The sequence below is a fragment of the Orycteropus afer genome, unplaced genomic scaffold (assembly GCF_000298275.1).
Source record: "Orycteropus afer afer isolate SDZICR_OR568_19922 unplaced genomic scaffold, OryAfe1.0 scaffold00122, whole genome shotgun sequence".
Classification (NCBI taxonomy): domain Eukaryota; kingdom Metazoa; phylum Chordata; class Mammalia; order Tubulidentata; family Orycteropodidae; genus Orycteropus; species Orycteropus afer.
In genome coordinates this window covers 8,723,164-8,744,060 of record NW_006921709.1, presented here as the reverse complement: position 1 = coordinate 8,744,060, position 20,897 = coordinate 8,723,164, and the positions used below count along the sequence as shown (strand labels likewise).

At 39.5% G+C, this 20,897-nt stretch overlaps 1 protein-coding gene across 1 annotated transcript; it reads right to left on the bottom strand.

Moving 5' to 3' along the window:
- Positions 1-364: 364 nt before the first annotated feature.
- On the bottom strand, positions 365-8,431 carry ESM1 (endothelial cell specific molecule 1). The gene is made up of 3 exons (XM_007944177.1): positions 8,131-8,431; positions 4,957-5,109; positions 365-465 (listed from the first exon to the last, which is right to left on the bottom strand). Exons 1-3 carry the CDS (start codon positions 8,429-8,431, stop codon positions 365-367), a joined length of 555 nt encoding a protein of 184 aa, XP_007942368.1.
- Between the last annotated feature and the right edge of the window lie 12,466 nt (positions 8,432-20,897).

Genomic DNA, 20,897 nt, shown 5'->3' with positions numbered 1-20,897 from the left:
CCCAGTCAAAGAACCCATGGGCTCACTGTGGTCTTCAGCTTTGGCTAGATTTCTCTTTGACTGATCTGCCTCCACGTTAACATGATCTAAATGGCATTTGTAGTTCTTCAGTATTACAACACACACACTTAACAAACCTATATGTTCAGCATTCAAATAGTTAACAAACAAATATCTAAAAGTGTTCAGTCATGTGCATTTTACAGATTGCAAGTAGACTGCTTTTGTTTTGTTTTTCTGTACCCACCCAAGATTGCAATTGGTCTCCAAAACTCTCATGTCCATGTGCTATACTCTAGACAGTTCCTAAATGTGGGTTGAACAATCATTGAAGTAAACCCTTCACTTGGAAATCCCACCCATATCAGCGTGGGTTTAGCCATTTCATTACAGGAGAATGGGCAGCATTCTCTTTCACAATTTCTTCTCTCACAGCATTTCCATCTCCAGAGGCCGCGTCATGCTCTGAAACTAGAAAGGATACAAATCATGCTCGAACGTTTATAACTCCATCAAGGAAAATTTTATCTTGTTTTTGTTTTACAATGGAATTCATAATGAAAACTTCAGTTTTATATAGACATAGATATAGATACAGATATATAGACATAAACATAGACAGAGATATCACTCACTGCCCTCAAGTTGATCTCAACTCATAGTGAAATGAGTTTGGGTTTCCGAGGTGGTAAATCTTTACGGAAGTCGATTGCCCCATCTTCTTTCCGCAGAACAGCTGGTGCGTTTGAACCACCCGCCTTCCAGTTAGCAGTCAAATGCCTTAGGCACTATGCCACTAGAGCAAACCCCAGATATAGATACAGATATAGATACATAGATACATACTGTGCTATCTGTATTCACTGTATGCTATCTGTATGCATCTAAATTAGCAACTTGCATGTAAGATACAAAATCAAAACCCACTGTCACTGAGTCGATTCCAACTCATAGTGACCCACATTGGGTTTCCAAGGCTGTAAATATTTATGGAAGTAGATTGCCTTTTCTTCCTCCCACAGAATAACTGGTGGGCTTGAACCACTGACCTTCTGGTTAGCAGCCAATTTTCTTACCCACTACATCACCAGAGCTCCTGCATCTAAGATAGAACCCACTTGAATTACTTCTCTTCTTATATGTACTACTACCCAATATTATTTTTATACATGATATATTTTTCTTTTTTTTTTTTTTCTTTCTGTGTTATCTCTGTCCACCACTAGAATATTAGTCCATGAAGGAAGGGAGTTTACATTGTTCACTGCTATATTGCCAGCACTTATAACAGTGCCTGGAACATAGTAGGTGTTCAGCGAATATTTCTTGGATGAGCAAATGTTGTAAGGATAGATATCTATGTAAAATTTTTGCACAAACTGATACGGGGAAAGGATGAGCTTATTGATGTAGTTCCAAAAGGCAGAAGGCAGACGAAAGGGCAGAACTTTTATAAAGATAGTTCTTATCTCTACATAAAAGTTTGCATGACCTAGGTTATTTTCAAAACTAAAATGTTCTGCTTCCAGGAGTCATGAGGTGTGCTGCTTCAGCAGTGTGCCTCCTGGAGGGAAGTGCTAGAAGAGTAGCAGTAATGTATGCAAATTCATGAACCATTCCAGAACGTTCCAGTGGAAGCCAGGAATGTTATCATCAACAATTAGAAAGTTGGAGAAGACAACCTCATACAATCAGAGTATGGAAAGAACCACGAGGAGTCCCTATGCTGGTAAACCCTGGAGCCATTTAACCTGTTCTCAAAGGCTGGCCCCAAATACGTCTGTGCAGAGGTGATGTGAAGCCTGTGGCAGGACTGGGACCTCCAAGCCCCTCCTGTACACTACAGCTAAACGAACCCCAGGATGCCTCATGTAGCGAATGCACAACTGAGCTCACAGGCTCCTGGGAAGCCTTTAGGATATTCTGCTCTCCATTCAGAATCTGACCAAGGTTTACCAAGGTTACGGTTGTTGTTGCTGTTGTTATGTGCCGTTGAGTCAGACCCGACTCATAGCGACCCCTCCTTGGGTTTCCGAGGCAGTATCACTACAGAAGTTGATTTCCCAGCTGTCCTTCTGAGGAGTGGCTGGTGGGTTTGAACCACTAGCCTTCTGGTTAGCAGTCAAATGCATTAGGCACTATGCTACCAGTATCACTTTTTTGTTGCTGATGGAAAAAAAAAAAAATCCTAATTCAGAGAAGGGAGAAAATCAACTATTTTCTCATAAATTTCTAATAAGGATCTTGATACCTAATTTTGATTATATATATATGTAATTTTGATCATACTTTTTTATCATCATATATATACACATATACATATATATAGGAGATCTGATGGTGGTACAGTGCCTAAGGCACTTGACTGCTAACCAGAAGGCTGGCAGTTCAAACCTACCAGCCACTCCTCAGAAGGAAGATTGGGCAATCTACTTCCATAGAGATACTACCTCAGAAACCCAAGGAGGGGTTACTATGAGTTGAACTGACTTGATGGCAGTGAGTTTGATTTAGATAGATAGATAGACAGACAGACAGATATAGATATATAGATATATATACACACACACATACATACATATACATTTGTGTAACTTATAATGTAACTTCTGACTAGAAATAAATCTGTTCCCAAGGCATCGTATAATAGTACAGATATTTACAAAATCTGCAAGCAAAAGAGTAAGGGTGATGGGTCTAAGGAAAGAAGCTGCAGAACAGCCCTGTGGAGACAAGGCCTGGGGGAAACGCCACTTGCAGAGTGTCACAGGAGGGATGCAGGTGAGGCACCAAAAAGTGTTTCCGTCGTGGAGGGTTATTTCAAAGGTGCTCTCATGGCTCCCCATAGATTACATTCCAGACACCAACACAGATCCACAATGGATTCTATTTTCTCTCTCAGTGGCAAAGATTTAGATTCAACCTTAAATGAGTGAAAGGGGACATGTGAGTTGTTCCCTCAAAGTACCTTTTAGATTGTGGTTTTAAGAAAGCAAGATAAGATGAAAAGAAAAAGCTGCATGTATTTGAAGCAGCTAGCTATACTGAGACAATAGCTTTTAAACCTGCACTAAAAGCAATCTAGCCATTCAAAAACTTTCTAGGTCTCAGAAAACAGTTTGGTGGTTGCTAAGGGCAGGGAGGAGGAAAGAATGGGGAGTAATAGCTTAATGGGTATGGAGTTTTATTTCAAGGTGATGAAAGTGATCTGGAACCAGATAGCGATGGTGGTTGCACAGCAGTTTGAATGTACTTAATGCCACCCCTGTTTACATTAAAATGGTCAATTTTGTGTTATATGAATTTCATGGCAATAATACTAATAATAATAATTTCAGGTTTTATGAAATCCAGTGCATTTCTCTTTTGTTTTTCTTTTTTGTTTTTGTTTTTCTTTTGTTTTTCAATGACTATACTGACAGATCATAAATATTTAAAATGTTCATGAAGTCTCCATTTCCCAATCAAATATTCACAAAGATGCCCATCTAGTAGGTAAAAAGAGGTTTTCACTTTACATTAATGTTTAAGAGCACACCCACTGCTCTCAAGTCAATCTCGACTCATAGGGACCTTAAAGGACAGAGCAGAACTGTCCCAGAGGGTTTCTAAGGCTGTAAATCTTTGCAGAAGTAGACTGCCTTATCTTTCTCCCACAGAGTAGCTGGTGGATTCAAACTGTCGACCTTTTTGGTTAAACAGTTGAATGCCTCAACCACTGCATTATCGGACCTCCTTGTTTAAGAGCATAAGCACACTCAAATAAATCTCTTAAACATACAGTGTTTCCCCCTTCATTTTATTATTCTTAGTTGTGCCCATCTGTAGGAAAGAGGTAAAACTGGGGAAATGAGCACATTTGTCAAATATTTTACATCTTAATTAATTTGAAGTGCAACAGACCAGGAAATAAATAATTAAATAAATAAAATGTATTTGGATTACCAACAATTTGTATCTGGGGCGGGGGCGGGGGGGGGAGGCTAGTTTGTTGATATTAGCAGTTGCTGTGGCTACAGGTTGCTTTAAATGCTTTATTTGCAATTTAATGGAGCTTTACTGTGCTGGTCACTTATTCAATCAGATAATGAAATACGTGCCTCCCACCATTTTATAAGCGGTGTATTTCTTGTGTTCTAACACCTTGTTGTGGAAGAAATGCACATGGACTAAGTAGAAACACATGGGTGTTACTACAATTACATTCATTTCCCAAATTTAAATCACAGATACTATCTCTCACCCGCTCCATAAAAATGTATGCTTGGAATGATTCCATTTAAGTGTCTCCGTTTAGTTAAAAAAAGAAAAAGAAATGTTCTATTTTTCTATCTTGCCTCTTAAACCTTATCCAATAAATTCCTCAGAGTATTTTTTCTATGTGAAGTTGGGAGAGAAGTAGCTTTGTCTGCTAAGTATATAAAACAGATCACTGAAGAATGTAAAGAACTTTATATATCTCGGTTCTTTTTTTAAATTACAGGTTCTTTAGTAATTAATCATATTTATCTCTCATATAAACTGGGTGAACTTTAGGAGAAGTTATTTTATCCTCAAAATTATTTACAAGATCTTTTTTAGAACAGCAACCACAACCAAATTCAATAACCACATATCTTTGCCCTAGGGAAAATATAGAAAACAAAATCATATCAACATTATTCTACTCACAAGGAGCACTGGTGGTGCAATTGTAAAGTTATCGGCCGTTAACTGCAAGGTCAGTGGTTTGAACCCACCCTGTGGCTCCATGGGGTAATGATCTGACAATCTGCTCCTGGAAGATTACAGCCTTGAGAACCCTATGGGGCAGTTCTGCTCTGTCACATAGGGTCACTATGAATCAAAGTCAACTTGGTGGCACCTCACAACAACTGTACTCACTGATTTCTTTCAAGTTATTCAAACTGAAAATGAGACTATGTTACCAAGGCTTATACCAGAATCAATTCTCACCTGTATGAGAAACAAATCTCCTGTTGGAAGACTTGGCTACTGAATATTGGAAGAAGGGAAATTTGAGGCATTTTCCGGTCACCCTGTCACATATGCCAGATTGACAGCTGCAGGTCTCTTTGCACTCCATCCCGAAGGTGCCGTAGGGGCAGTCTGAGGGTAAGGAAAAGGTTAAGAGAGAGGACTGGTGTGCATAAGCCCCCATCCTAATAGCTTCTGTGTGCACAGCCTTGGGATTTGAACAAATCTCATGAATCTTGGCTGTAAAATAAAACCCAATTCTCAAAAAACCCAAGCTTTGATATTTGAAACTTTAAGTCACAAAACATAAAATCTCAAGACACTCAGAACACTTAGACCAGATAATGGACAGAAGGCTTAGTATAATGCCTTGTGGCAAAGTTTAGTTGAAAACAGTTACACATAAGCAGTCCCCTTGGCCAGATTCTGTTTATTTTCTGCTTATTTCATAAGTTACCATTGCAACAGTTTAATGAAGGTGGGAAATTGAACAGACATATCCATCAGCTCCTCAAAGAGTTTAAAGGATGTGATGCTGTTTTTTAATTCACTGTATACAGAGGCAATGTTTAAAATGTATAGGGAGGGTCTTCAAACTAACCTGGGTTCAGAGGACTGTCATTCAGCTTACCAGTTAATTACATGACAGGATCAATCCTCTGGAGAGCCACTCCTACTTTTTTCACAGTCCTTATCTGTCAAATGGCCATACAACTTATCTAACTTTCCCAGTTGTTACAGGACTCCGCAAAGCTAAGATGCAACATATTAAGTGGCCAAGGAACCTGAGGGTTAGCTATTTATATATCTTCCCAAACTAGGAGCTTTTAGAGTTCCAGTGTTCTAGTAGTTGAACTGAAATATACTATATTAAGATAAAGAGGAGAAAGTCATTTAGTTAAAATGCATAGTTTCTATGACATAAATGACATCTCAGTAGATTAACCAGTATTTAAGCACCAAGCAGAAAAGATGTGGAATGTTCTCTTGGCATGAAAATATCCTTGTACATGTACAATCACATATGGGTAAAGGGACAAGCTATAAGGTATCTGGAGTCTTTAGCAAACTAGTTTTCCACTGAATGATCAAGATAGATGTTAAGAAAATGTATTTGTAAAGAGATTTAGGATTGCTGTCTTCAGCATCCTTCAGATTGCAGAAGAGCCTGGTTTCAAACATTTTCCTTCCTGCTGGGAAGACTAGTCCTTAAAAGGGATCCTGAAAAAAAAAAAAAAAGTCTTTTGCAGAAAAGCATACAGGACTGGGATTTGACCATGCCTACAGTGATATTCATGATATTGAGAACAAAAATATTAGTCAGATTCCTAGTTGTACTTCTGTTATATCCCCTGATATACTGGACAGTGCTAGGCATATAGTAAGTGTTCAATAAATACATGTTGGCTGGTTGACTGTGACCTAGGCAACCGTCCGGGCAACAATATTTGAATATTTAGACAACATCTGGCTGTACAGCTGAAATGTACAGTTTCCACGTGGGTGTTCAGTAAAAAAGCTGAAGAAAGGAGTTTTCCTCCAGCAAAATATAAGATCTCCATCCAGAGTTGCTGAGGTTCACATAGCTTATTCTTCCTAGCAGAGAGACAAATGTTCAAAACCAGGCTCATGTGCAATCTGGAGGATGTGGGAGAAGAGTAAGACTAAATCTCTTTTAAAATGTATCTCATTAGCATCTTCCTCAATCATTCAGTGAAGTATCAGATTGCTAAAGCCTCCAGATGCCTGACAGCTTGTTTCTTTACTCATAGTGATTGTATATTTACAAAGACATTTTTATGCCAAGAGAAAAAGCAATCCACTACATATTCTTGCTATATCATAAGTATGATCGTGTTAACCACTTCCTCCCTAATTTCCATATGTGAAGTACTGTTTTCTTGGCTGATTAGCCCTGTAATTTGCAGAAACTACAGATCCTGGGCAATCAAAAGAAACGTATATGTATGTTCACCCAAGGAAATGTTCCATCAGTGTTGTACTTTTATTGGTCATAAACAAAAACAGAAACTCTTCTACTAGTTCAAACATGTATTTCCTAACCTTTAGCATGTTTTGTGAGTTACCAGGTGATTCATTTATACATTATTTATCTAAAAGATAGGTGACATGATGAGATCAGCTCAGTTATGGGTGATGACCATTCATAAAACAATACAATTGTACTAAATTCTTAAAATAAAAGAACTATTTTTAAAATTGCCCTTTTAGTCATTGTAACAGCTTCTTTGTATTATAAAACTGATGAAGGGGGCTACAGAATATGTGTTGCATCTTAATAATAGCTCTTAATGATGAGCTCAGTAGGTATCCACATACAGATAATTTAAAATCACCAATCTTATCATTCTCAACATTGTAAACTCCAGTAACTAATTTAAAATAAATCCTACCAATGCTTAACTACATTATTCAGCTGCAATTTCAACCTAGTGAAGTCTTATAAGACTGTTGTCCTCATTCTTCACAGCTTCCTAATTTTCATTTTTCCTTAGTGTTAATTTTACTAGCCTCACGTCATCAGCTATTTTTCTCTACATGACCAAAACCCTTATAAAGTGGAATGAGATGTTTTATACTTTGGGGTACTCTCTTCCAAGAATGTGAGTTATTTCTTCAGACGTCTTAAACCCACTCTATTCCATAAAGTACATTAGCATCCATCAGAAATATTTGACCTTGAGCGATGTTCTCCACCCTGTGGACCTTTTCATGATGAAAGAATCATTAAACCCTGGGGCTAGAAACCATCCCAAGAGGTTATCTAGGAGAGACCTCTCTAATCACTGCCTGGCAGAGGAGACAGCACCTCTACCATCTATAACAGATCATCTGTCATATTTCTAAAATTTCCAGAAAAGGAGACAGCACAATCTTCCATTGCAATGTTTTTCTTTCAATTTCCTAAACATTATGAGTGAAATGCTGTATCGTTTTCTTTGCTTCCCTGCAGGGTTTATGTTCTTCTATGCACAGTTATCCTTCTCTCTCTGCCTCTGACAACACCTGTGATGGGTCAGTAACCCAAGTGCATTTTCCTTATTAATTACAAGGAAAGCCTCCTCACCTCCCAAGCTGGCTAACAGCCCTCAGCTGGCCCTGGGCAGGAAGAAGCAAGGGGTCACTCTTTACCTTTGCAGATACCAAACTCGTCACCAAAATCATCCTCCTCACTGTAAAATTGACACCTTAGCCCCGGGCCACACTTGACGCCATCCATGCCCGAGACCGTGCGGTAGCAAGTTTCACCCAGCCCTGCGGCGCACACGCGACAGCAGCCACAGTCGTCGAGCACCGTCCTCTTGCAGCGCAGGCTGCTTTTACACTCGTTACTGTCACAATGTTCAGGGCAGTCCACCGCATACTTGGTGCTCCAGGCCGTCACCAGGTGCACAGGTACTAGAAGAGCAGTCAGCAGCCAGACGCCCTTCATGTCTCCCAGCAGGCTGAGGCTCAGCTTCCTGTGCCGTGGGCTTTGTTGGTGGGAAGCAGCCGTCCAGCTTCCAAAGTGGTAGCTGAGCCTCTGGCTACACGTTTATGAGCTTTATACACTGGATTGCCCGCATGCTTCCCCGTCATCAATTTCCTCAACCCAGCAGCAGCGCTGTTCTCCTGCCAGGCTCTCTTGTTTTAGTTTATGAAATCCAGGATGAAGGCTGGATTAATACGCTGCTGCCATCCAGGAATTGAAAAGCCCAAGCTGATGTCATCTGTTATGTTTAGATGGTTGTTTTGCATGAGGACTGAAAAACTCGCTCACATCCGTCTGGAGGGCTCAAGGACGTCTGTGAAGGGGGAATAAAGAAGGTTGCAGACCCTCCTGCAGGACAGGAATTCTGCAGGACAGGAATTGTTCTGACATCGGCATGTCACTTGGGGTGGAGCTTTATCTCAGAGCCTCTGTAGTCAGGAGGAAAATGATACCGACTTGAATCATCAGGACCGAAGAAGTGCCTTAAAAATAAATAAATAAACATTTGGTATTTCCCCTCAATAAATAGCTATGAGATCATTTGGAAGAAGAAAGGGTTATATTGTCCCTTTTCAATACTTGGAAGAAAGAAAATATTTTGTTAGGGATTTTTTTAAGACTCTTCCTTCCTCCCACCCCTCTCCTGAAATATTATTTCTAAACCAATTAATATCACATATATCTAAATCTATCAGGGATGTAGCTGTATTTCTACTAAGATGTAGAAACACAGCTGAGAATTTTCTTTAAAATTAATACAAAAAGCCACAAAAGAGGTGAGATCCTGCTGGCACTGTTTCTGGGTTACTCAATTCTGGAAAAACTTATCAGCTGGATTTCTTCTGACCCAAAACTCCCTGGGGAGAAGGCTCATCCATCACCAAGTCGGTTTGTCCAATGATTGAGCCCATTCGGAGCCCTTCCTCTCACCTCCTGGCATCTATCAGAGGCCTCGCTACAAACTGCCAAACAAGGCAGCCAGCCCAAGGACACAAAGGATCCAGCAGGGAAATCGAACACAGCCCCAGAGAGACAAGTCACGGGAAAGGGAAAATGTTACCCATCAGGAAATCAGGTCTTCATGCTCTAAGAGGAGTCACAGGGCCTCTTGCTTGGAAAGACAGAGCAGCCCTCTTAACGTATCAACCCTTATTAAGCAAGGTTTGTGGGGCAGACAGAGCAAGGTGAAAGAGAAGAGAGGGAAGTTCTTATGCTAACCACATGTTGTATTCCAAGCCCCCTCCACCATTTGTCAAAATAGATATAAATCCTGAAATGAGAGAGTCATTGTCATTTACTAAATAAACAACCCAGCAAAGTTGATAACCTGGGGTCTGTCACAAATTAGCTGTGGGTACGCCACAGGATTTTTCTGAGCCTCAGCTTCCTTTTTTGGGAATTAATTGTGCTAGACTGGTTGACCTCTAAAATCCTTGTCCCCTCTAGAAGATTGGGCAGAGGCCATTGGATGTGATTTGATGAGTGGCCTTCACAAGTGACAGTTTTAGGAGGATGGAGGGAAGAGTCCATGGGAGAAATATAAGGCAGTCTGCTTCTCTAAAGATGTACAGCCTTGGAAGCCTTAAGGGGCAGTTCTACTCTGTCTTAAGGGTCACTAAGAGTCAGTACCAACTTGAGGGCAGTGGGTTTGGTTTGGTTTGGTTTGGGATTCTTCATTTTAAAAAATAGTCATTGCTGAGTTGACAGTGAATAAAGAAAAATAATAAAAGGGTAAGAACCTTCTCATCTTTTATAGGAACTTAATGAAGAAAATAAAGAAACTTAAGAAAGGCATTTGAATATCAAAATTGCAAGTGGTAAGGAGAAGCAGGGACGGAGAAGCTCATGGACAACCATCTTCTGCATTTCCAAATAGCAATAATACTTTCTGTAAATGAAAACTAAACACAGAGAAGACATCATTCAAGGAGCACCAAATCCAAAAAACAGTAAACAAGAACACAATACACAGCAGAGTGCAGAAAACAGACTCAAGTTCATAAATGATGATAATAACTCATTACTGAGTAGCTGTTGTTGTTGCTGCTGCTGTTGTTGTTAGTTGCTGTCAAGTCAGCTCTGACTCAGGGTGAACCCACACACAACAGAATGAAACACTACCCAGTCCTGCTCAGTCATGATCATGGCACGATATTGGACAATATTCTGTTGTGATACACAGGGTTTTCATTGGTTAATTTTCAGAAGTAGATCTCTAAACCTTTCTTCCTAGTTTGTCTTAGTCTGGAAGCTCCACTAAAACCTGTCCACATGAGTAACTCTGCTGACATTTGAAATACCAGTGGTATAGCTTCCAGCATCATAGCTATGTACAGCCAATACAGTATAGCAAGCTGATAGATAGGTGGTTGACATACAAAAATCAAACCCACTGCCATGGAGTTAATTCAACTTAGAGTGACCCCCATTGGGTTTCTAAGGGTATAAATCTTTACAGAAGTAGATTGCCCCATCTTCCTCCCACAGAGCAGCTGGTGGGTTTGAACCACTGACCTTCTTTTTAGCAACAAAATCCCTTACTCACGATGCCACCATAGTACCTAACAATTCATTTTGAGGGAAACTTCAACTCCTTCTAAGACACAATACTACTACTTTCCCCAGCACAATCCCTATGGAATTTTTGTTTAGTTGTAGTTCTGTCTTCCTCAACCCAGATCAACCAATCCCATTATGGAAGTTAGCAATGACCACAAAGGTTAGGAAATCAGAGCACAAGCAACCAAGGAGCTGAATTTAATCTGTGTGTGTGGCAGAGGAATTAAAGTAAAGGCAAAACAAATGGGACTGAGGGCATGAGGTCTACCCTGCTTGGCTTTCTTTGGGTTGGGGCTGGCAAATCTCTAACTGAATCTGCTTGTTCATCAGTTGTCAAATCAAAGAAGGGCAATGGGCAAGGGGAGCCACATAGGTTTTTCAGACTTCCTAAAATTCAAGTTAAAGATATGATGGGTCAATCCATAACATCTTGAGATCCAAGGGAGAGTATGTGGTCTTTTCAATGGGAGCTAGAAAAACAATAAAACCAGGTAACTACTCAAACCATTCCACTCAATTCATTTAAAATGCCAATGTGGGGAGTCAGGAAGATGGAGGAATAGGCAAACAAGCAACACAGATCCTCTTCAACAAAGAAAAGAAAAAATAAGTGATAGAGATACAGAAGATAATCCTGGAGTCCTGAGCTTTGAAAGGAACTATACAGAAGTAGATTAGGCACCAAGTAGTGGAAAAACCTGAATGAAAAGAGTGAATATGGAGATGGTTGGAGCTGTGGACTGTCAGGTACTCTGAAGGACTCAACAGCCTGAATATTTCCAAGAGGTGTTGGGACCTGAGAATTCACCTAAAGATCAGGCCTAGTCACCAAGGACTGCAGGGACAACTGTGCTGGTGGCCTATAACTAGGAAGGGAAAACAGGAAGGGAGACAACCTGAGTTGTGGACTTTCTGCAGTCCAGAGGGTGCAGCCATTTTTTGTTTACACATGGCAGCCATTTTGGATATTTAAAGTGACCGAGGGTGCAGTCATTTTGAATGTTTATAAGAGGCAGCCATTTTGGATATTTAAAATGACTGAAGGTGCAGCCATTTTGAATGCTTATAAGCGGCGGCCTTTAAGATATATAGAGACCGAGGGCACAGCCATTTTGAATCTTTACAAATGGCAACCACTTTAAATCCATTTTGAATTTTAAAATCCATTTTGGATTTTAAAGTGACAGCATTCTCATTCAGATTCCAGGGACCTAAGAATAGGCTTTGTTTGCCAAGGTCAGCAGGGACATACCAGAGGCTGACAACAGGAAAGGAAATAGGTGGTGAGTGTATAAGTGCCATCAACTAGTGAATAGAGGAGCACAGCACAGTACCCTGCTTGCATAGATAACATACAAACAAAACAAAGAAAATGGAAATTGTGGGCAAGTCACTCCAACATACAATCACCAATTAAATATAAACACAAAAATGTCACAATGCCCTGGAACAACAAAGCATCACAGTCCACACAAAGAAGCAAGAGAAAGCAGAAGAAACAAAGGATCAGGATACATACCCAAAACACATCCCTGAGGAAGATGCAGCATTGGAACTCCCTGAGAAGGAATTCAAAAGAGTTACACTTAGGCATCTTCAATGAATTGAGAGACAGATCAAGGAAAACACTGATAAAATTGAGGAAAACACAGAGAAAACCCTGCAACAATTTCAAAAGACAATGCAAGAACAAAATAAGTGAAAAATTAGAAATGATACAAAATCTACACACAGAAATCCAGAAGATTAATACTAACTTTTCAGAAATAAATAAGGCATTGAATGGGCAAAGGAATAGAATTGAATCAATGGAAGACAGAATTAGGGAGATTGAAGGCAAATACCTGAACACTTCTTTGGAAAGGGATCAATCAGAAAAAAAAATTCAAACAAAATGAAGAAAGCCTAATGTTCATGTGGGATACCATCAAAAGGAATAACCTATATATAATTGGAATTCCAAAACAGGAAGAAACAAAACCACAGAGAAAATTGTTGAAGATTTGTTGGAAGAGAATTTTCCTTGTATGATGAAAGATAAGACTATATCCATTCAGGAAGTCCAATGAACCCCAAACAAGATAGATCCCAAAAGAAAATCACCAAGACATATCATCATCAAACTCACCAAAACCAAAGACAAAGAAAGAATCATGAGAGCAACACGGGAAAAATAAAAAGTTACCTACAAGGGGCAACCAATAAGACTAACCTGGGATTTCTCAACAGAAACCATGCAGACAAGAAGACAATGGGATGGTATATATAAAACTCTGAAAGAGAAAAATTTCCAACCAAGAATTATGTACCTAGAAAAATTGTCCCTCAAATATGATGGTGAAATTAGGACATTTCCAGATAAGCAGAAATTAAGGGAATTTGTTAAAACCAGACCAACCTTATATGAAATGCTAAAGGGAGCCCTTTGGACAGAGAAGCAACAACAGCCAACAACAACTGACCATTAGCAAGCATGATGATATAACCCAGAAAACAACACAGCTATGGAAGTATCCAAAGTAAATAAGCCCACAAGATTGTGAAAAGGGAACCAGAGACATCAATTGACAAATGAAGACAACTACAAACCAAAAGAGGGAAAAAACTGTGTCATTACAGATCTTCTAGATGGTAGGGAAGTCAAGACAACTACAAGATAGAATGGACTGTTCTAAACTTGAAAAGAAAAGTATAAATCACAAGGTAACCTCAAAGAAAAACTATAAACCTTCACAACAAAATAAAAAAGAAGACCAGCACAAATATTTAGGAAACACTAAAACAATAGCAAAGAAGGAAGTGATAACATGATTCATAAACAAAACGAGCTCAGCATAGAAAATTATATGGAACAAAGAAATCGACACCATGAAAAGGCACATGAGAAAAGTGACAGCAACAAGGGTTTTATCTCTAAGATTTATAGAAAACTCCACTGCCTCAACCCCAAAGGAATTAACAATCCAATTGAAAACTGGGCAGAAGACATGAATAGACACTTCAGCAAGGAGGATATGCAGGTGGCCAGCAAATACATGAAGAGATGCTCACAATCATTGGCCATCAGAGAGATGCAAATCAAAACAACAAGATACCATCACATCCCAGCACTGATGGCAAGATTCAACGAGACAGAAAATAACAAATGCTGGCAGAGATGTAGAGAGATTGGGACTCTCATACACTGCTGGTGGGACTGTGAAGAGATACACCCACTGTGGAAAGCAATATGGTGATTCCTTAGAAAGCTGGAATTGGAGATACCATTTGACCCAGCAATTCCATTACTAGGTATATATCCTAGCGAAGTGAGAGCCAGGACAGATATATGCACACTCATGGTCATCGCAGCACTATTTACAATAGCAAAAAGATGGAAACAATCTATGTGCCTGTTCTGGTTACCTAGTGCTGCTCTGACAAGAATATACCATAAATGGGATGGCCTTAACAAACAAAAATTTTAGAGGCTAAGTCCAAGTTCAAAGTGCCAGGCTCTGGGGGCTGGGTGAAAGCCCCTCAACCTTGGGCTTCAGCTCTGCCTCCAGCTCCTGGCCCACAGAAGCTAGAGGCTTTTCTTCACTCAGACAGCTTCTGGCTGCTGAGGCTGCCAAGCCCAAAGTTGACAAGTAAAAAGGCACAGTCCCGATATTTCTAATCACATAGCAGGACATTAATTCAAATCCATTGTAAGTCCCAAGGTCAGCAGTTCATGGCAGGCTGTTGAACAACAACACAACTACATGCAGGGTTCAAGGTGCCATAAGCTAGAGAATATCCCCAAGTTTTCTCCTTATATACAGGAAGCAGACTACATCCCAAAAGCAGCTACTCAGCTGCTTGTGGTAGATCCCACCATGGAGTTGAAGGCCAGTTTCATCATAGAGAATAACTACCACCAGCTGCCCAGCCACTCAACAAGGTCCAGCCAAGTTGACATACAAACTGAACTACCACAGTGCCCATCAGCAGAAGAGTGGATGACTAAACTATGGTACATACACACAATGGAATACTATGCAGCACTAAAGAATAATGTAGAGTCTGCAAAACACCACATAATATGGATGAACTTAGAGGACATTATGCCGAGTGAAGTAAGTCAATCACAGAAGGACAAATATAGTATTAGTTCATGGTTGTGGAGGGTCAAGGAAAGGTTTATATATGGAGGGAAACTTTCTTTGTTGTTTGCCAGGGTTGGGAGGGGAGGGGAGGGAACACCGCAAAAAAAAAAAAAAATGCACTGACCCATGTCACTTTAGTTTTGTGTATTTCACTGTACATAAATTATATTTCAATAAAATCCATTTAAAAAAAAAAAAAAAGTCAATGTGATTCTTTGCTCTGAAACTTGATCTTGTGCCCAACAGGGAAATGAACCTTGGTAACCTGCACTGATATTTTTCGCTGTATTTTGTACAGCATGATTGTTTTTAACCAAAATCCTAGCTTTTATTTTCTTTCTTTCTTTCTTTCTTTCTGGAGAGGAAATGGTGGTCTGTGGGAAAGTTTTGGGCAAGTTCCAAATCCTCAGGAGGTGGTTCAAGGTCAAGCCAAATTTACACTCTGCTTACAGTGCCCTCCTCACAAACTGTTTAACCAGATAGGTTTGATTTAAATTAAAATACCAAAGCAGCCTTGAAGGCTAAAATTCTACCCAAATAAGGGGATATATTTAAAAGTAGATAGTAAGTGTATGAAACTTGGTTTTTAAGGTTTGTTTGTTTGTTTGGTACCAGCTAAAAGTCCTTCTGCTTTGCCACCAACCTGTGGTAACCTTGCATGTGTCTAATGCAAAAATTTTCAGCCTATGAAACCCTACGGGATAGTTCTACTCTCTCCTTAGCGTCACTATGAGTCGGAATCAACTGGATGGCATAAAACAATAGTGCAAGACCTAGCACATAACAGGAGCTTGGTTAACATGTAAACATAGCCAACCATTTTCCAAAATCATTGTCAGAGAGTAGTAAGTTAAAATGCACCTATGGGTTCCTTTCTTTCTCTTTCCTGCAGGGGAAGCAAAGTGAAGCTCAGATTCTTGTACAGGTTGGGGTGAGAAGCAAAACATATGTGCTGCTTTGGAGGAGTGAGGTAGAAGTTTCCAGAAGTAACTGAGTGTTGAATGGAGACTGAGCAAAGGCTTTAGTCCCTTCATGTCTGCTCCTGCACAGCTAACCAACTTTTTCTTCTTGACTTTCCAGCCCTAGGTTTGGTGATACTTCATCAACTCTGAGAAGAACCTCATGGGAGCTCCCTATGGCCAATGGATGTTGATAAATCATGTCTGCCAAACTTGCTGAGTTTCACTACAGTCACAGATGAGCTGATGAAGCCTAAGGCCTGGGGAATGCAAATGTGAGGGACTTGTGGCCCACCAAGGGGATTGGATAGTGTATTAATAATGTACATAAGTTACATGGCACCCTTGAGTGGTTGAGACCATCCAAATAAAATGTATGGAACCCTAATGTGGGATTGGTCAGTTTGGCCATCCTGCTAGGCAAAATGAACCATCCCAAAGGCAGAAAGGAGGATCTCACTGTCACCAAGACAGAAAAGCCAGGAGTAAAGTATGTCCTTTGGACCCAAGATCCCTGCACTGGAAATAGCAGAGAGAGATGTCAGACACAGTGACAGCAAAGGCAACAGAATCAAAAGACCAGCACAAGAGAGAGTGGCTGGCTCACCAGCCCAGGGAACAAGAAAGGACTCTGGCAGATTGGAGTGCACCTATCAGCAGAGCTAAAAGGGTTTTGTAACGCTTGCCCTGCTAGGGCAGAGCCCAGGCTGAGAGATGGAGGATCAAAGACAAGCATGCCTGCTGGCATGGCCAAGGGGAGACTGGCCCAACTGAAGAATTGTATACTGAGCATTCCTGAACCTTAATTGCAAGCTCTTGCTTCCATAATAAGCCCCGTAATAATGAGTATTCAGTATGAGTTGACCATTACAACAAATTACCAAACCCAACAGAGAAGTAGTGAGTGCCGTGGGAGGGTCAGTTGGTCTCAGAATTGGCAAAAGGGTTAGAGGGTGGCGGAATATCTGACTTCCCCTTCATAGGAATCAGCATTGGGTTATTGATGTTGTTCTGGTCATCCTTCCCCCTTGTGAAGTTACAGGGGGTCAAAAACCACACACACCCATGCCCTTCTTGCACTGATTAATGCAGAATCATAGGAAATTATTCTACTGCTTTGCTCCTCTAATAACACGCTATTTCCCTTAACTAACCTTAAACCCTTTATAATGTAATGAAAAATATTAATCAGGCCACTCTCACCAGACTTATCAAAGTTTGTCTAGTGGTTAAGGAACTCAGCCTTGATATAATATGATCCTGAATAAATTATTGAATGCTAAAGAATTTAAAGGTAACTGCTAGAAAAATGTAACTCCCACACCTCTTGTTTAGGATTTTTTAAGGAATTGGAAGTTTTGGACTCATTCTGGTGTCAAATTATCTTGGCTCTTTTCTTCCTGGGCCATTTCCAACGAAGGGCCATTTCTTAAAAAAAAAAAAAAAAAAAAAAAAGTCTTTTGCTCACTCTTGGCTGCCATGAGACTTAATGAAGTATCTTAACCTGTGACCTGAGATCCAATTTACAGCACAGAAGTGCTCAGTACAGTGTTTCTCAAAGCACAGATTCCTCAGACCAGCTGCATCAGCGTGACCTGGGCAGCTTGTAAAAATGCTGATTCCTGGTACCACATCAAGAGATTGAAATTTAATTGGTCTGGAATGGGCCCAGGAATCAACATGTTTAACAAGTAAATCAGGCAATTCTGACACAGTTAATTTTTTTAGAAACATCTGGACTAATGATTTTTCCTAGTCATGTCTTTATGTTAGCAGAATTTGTATTAAGTCTTTCCTCTGGAGATTTCTGACAGGAAAAGCCATCTTTGAGGGATTGGTCATATATTTTTAGCTATAATATTATTTATTACAAATTTCTTAGTATGTTTCACTGACTCTACAACATATGTTCTTGTTCTTCATAAGTTAACATCGCTGAAGTTAAATAATAAAAATATGTGTCCACACAAGCCTACTGGAGCTTTCAATAACCATAAAGAAAAATGCCAATGGAAAAAAACCATTACTTGTTGTTGTTCTTAGGTGCCGTCAAGTCATCTCTAACTCATAGTGACCCTTTGCACAGCAGAATAAAACACTGCCTGGTGTTGTGCCAGCCTCATGATCCTTGCTATACCTGAGATCACTGTTTCAGCCACTGTGCCAGTCCATCTCATTGAGGGCCTTCCCCTTCTTCATTGACTCTCCATTTTACCAAGCATGATATCCTTCTCCAGGGAATGGTTCCTTCTAACAACATGACCAAAGTAGGTGAGATGAAGTCTGGCCATTCTTGCTTCCAAGGAGCATTCCAGCTGCACTTATTCCAGGACAGATTTGTTAGTCATTTTAGTAGGCCATGGCACTCTTAGCATTCTTCTCCAACACCACAACTCCAAACCATCAACTAAAAGCACTATAACAGCATTTAATTGAAAGAAATTTTTATTCATTAATCATATATGAAATAATGGCACATATTACACTGGTGACCTCACAGATTCAATAAAATGTGGTAACTGTGTAAATAAATAGATCTCTTTACACTTTTGACCCACCATCTAAAGCTGATTAACAATAGAAAGTCTATTATTTCACCAATCCTGAATCTCTGCCTAAAACTTCACATGATGAAAACTAAGACCTTACTCTTGCAAGTTGCCTGACAAACATCACGCTAACTAGATTTGAGCATTACTCAAAATGAGAAGAAACAGCTGCAAACACCCACTAATAATCAGAATGTGGAATGTACAAAGCATGAATCTAGGAAAACTGGAAGTCATCAAAAATGAAATGGAACACATAAAGATAAATATCTTAGACATTAATGAGCTGAAATGGACTGGTATAGACCATTTTGAATTGGAAAAACATAAGGTCTACTACATTGGGAATGACAAATTGAGAGATGGTGTCACATTCATCATCAAAAAAAATTCAAAATCTATCCTGAAGTATAATGCTGTCACTGGTAGGGTAATATTAATATGTCTACAAGGAAAAAGAGTTAATGTGACTATTATTCAAATTTATGCACCAACCATTAATTCCAAAGATGAAGCAACTGAAGGTTTTTACCAACATCTGCAGTCTGAAATTGATCAAATGTACAATTAAGATGCATTGATAATTATTGGTGTTGGAATGTGAAAGTTGGAAACAAAATGGAAAGATCCGTAGTTGAAAAATATGACCTTGGTGATAAAATTGACCAGAGATTACATGATAGAATTTTGGAAGACCAATGACATATTCACTGCAAATACCTTTTTTTCAATGACATAAACGGTGACTGTACACATGGACCTTACTGGATGGAATACACAAATCAAGTTGACTACAACTGTGGGAAGAGATGATGGAGAGAAGTTCAATATCATCATTCAGAACAACGCCATGAGTCTACTGTGGAACAGACCATCAATTGCTCATATACAATTTCAAGTTGAAGCTGAAGAAAATTAAAACAAGTACACAAGAGCCAAAGTAAAACCTTGAGTATCTCCCTCATGAACTTAGAGACTATCTCAAGAATCAATTTGACACACTGAACACTGATGACTGAAAACTATTGTGGGATTACATCAAGGACATCATAAATGAAGAAAGCCAAAGGAAAAGACAAGGAAAAAAAAGAGAGAGACCAAAATGGATGTCAGAAGAGAGTCTGAAACTTGCTCTTGAATGGAGAGTAGCTAAAGTGAATGGCTGAAATGATGAAGTGAAAGAGCTAAACAGAAAATTTCAAAGGGCAGCTCAAGAAGACAAAGTATTATAATGAAATGTGAAAAGACCTGGAACTAGAAAACCAAAAGGAAAGAACATGCTCTTCTTTCCTCAAACTTAAAGAACTGAAGAAATAATTGAAGCTTGGAGTTTCAATACTGAAGGATTCTGTAGGCAAAATATTGAACAATGCATGAATTATCAAGAGAGTATGGATGGAACACACAGAATCACTGTACCAAAGACAATTGGTCAACATTCAAACATTTCAGGAGGTAGTATATCATCAAGAACCAATAGTGTTGAAGGAAGAAGTCCAAGCTGCACTGAAGGCATTGGTAAAAAACAAGGTTCCAGGAACTGATGGAATACCCATTGAGATGTTACAACAAATGGATGCAATGATGGAAATGCTCAGTCATCCACACCAAGCAATTTGGAAGCCAGTTACCTGGCTAACTGACTATAAGAGATCCATTCATGCCCATTCCAAATAAAGATTATCCAACAGATGCAGAAATTATCAAACAATCCCATTAATATCACACACAAGTAAAATTTAGCTGAAAATAATTCCAAAATAGTTGCAAGAAACTGCCGGAAATTCAAGAAATATTGTGAAGAGTATGTAGAATAAAGGATCTGACACCACCTCATTGCTGACATAAGATGTATCTTTGCTGAAAGTAGAAAATAGCAGAAAAATATTTACTTATGTTTTATTGACTATGCTAAGGCATTCTACTGTGTGGATCATAACAAATTATGGATAAAGGTGGCTATGAATGGGAATTCCAGAACACTCAATTGTGCTCATGTGGAACCTGTACCTAGACCAAGAGGTAGTCATTCAAACAGAACAAAGAGACACTGAATGGCTTAAATCAGGGTTGTATCCTTTCACCATACTTCTTCAATGTGTATGTGGAGCAAAAAATCTGAAAAGCTGGACTATATAAAGAAGAATGTGGCATTAGCATTAGAGGAAGACTCATAACCAAGCTGCAATGTGCAGATGCCACAGCCTTGTTGCTTGCTGAAAATGAAAAGGAC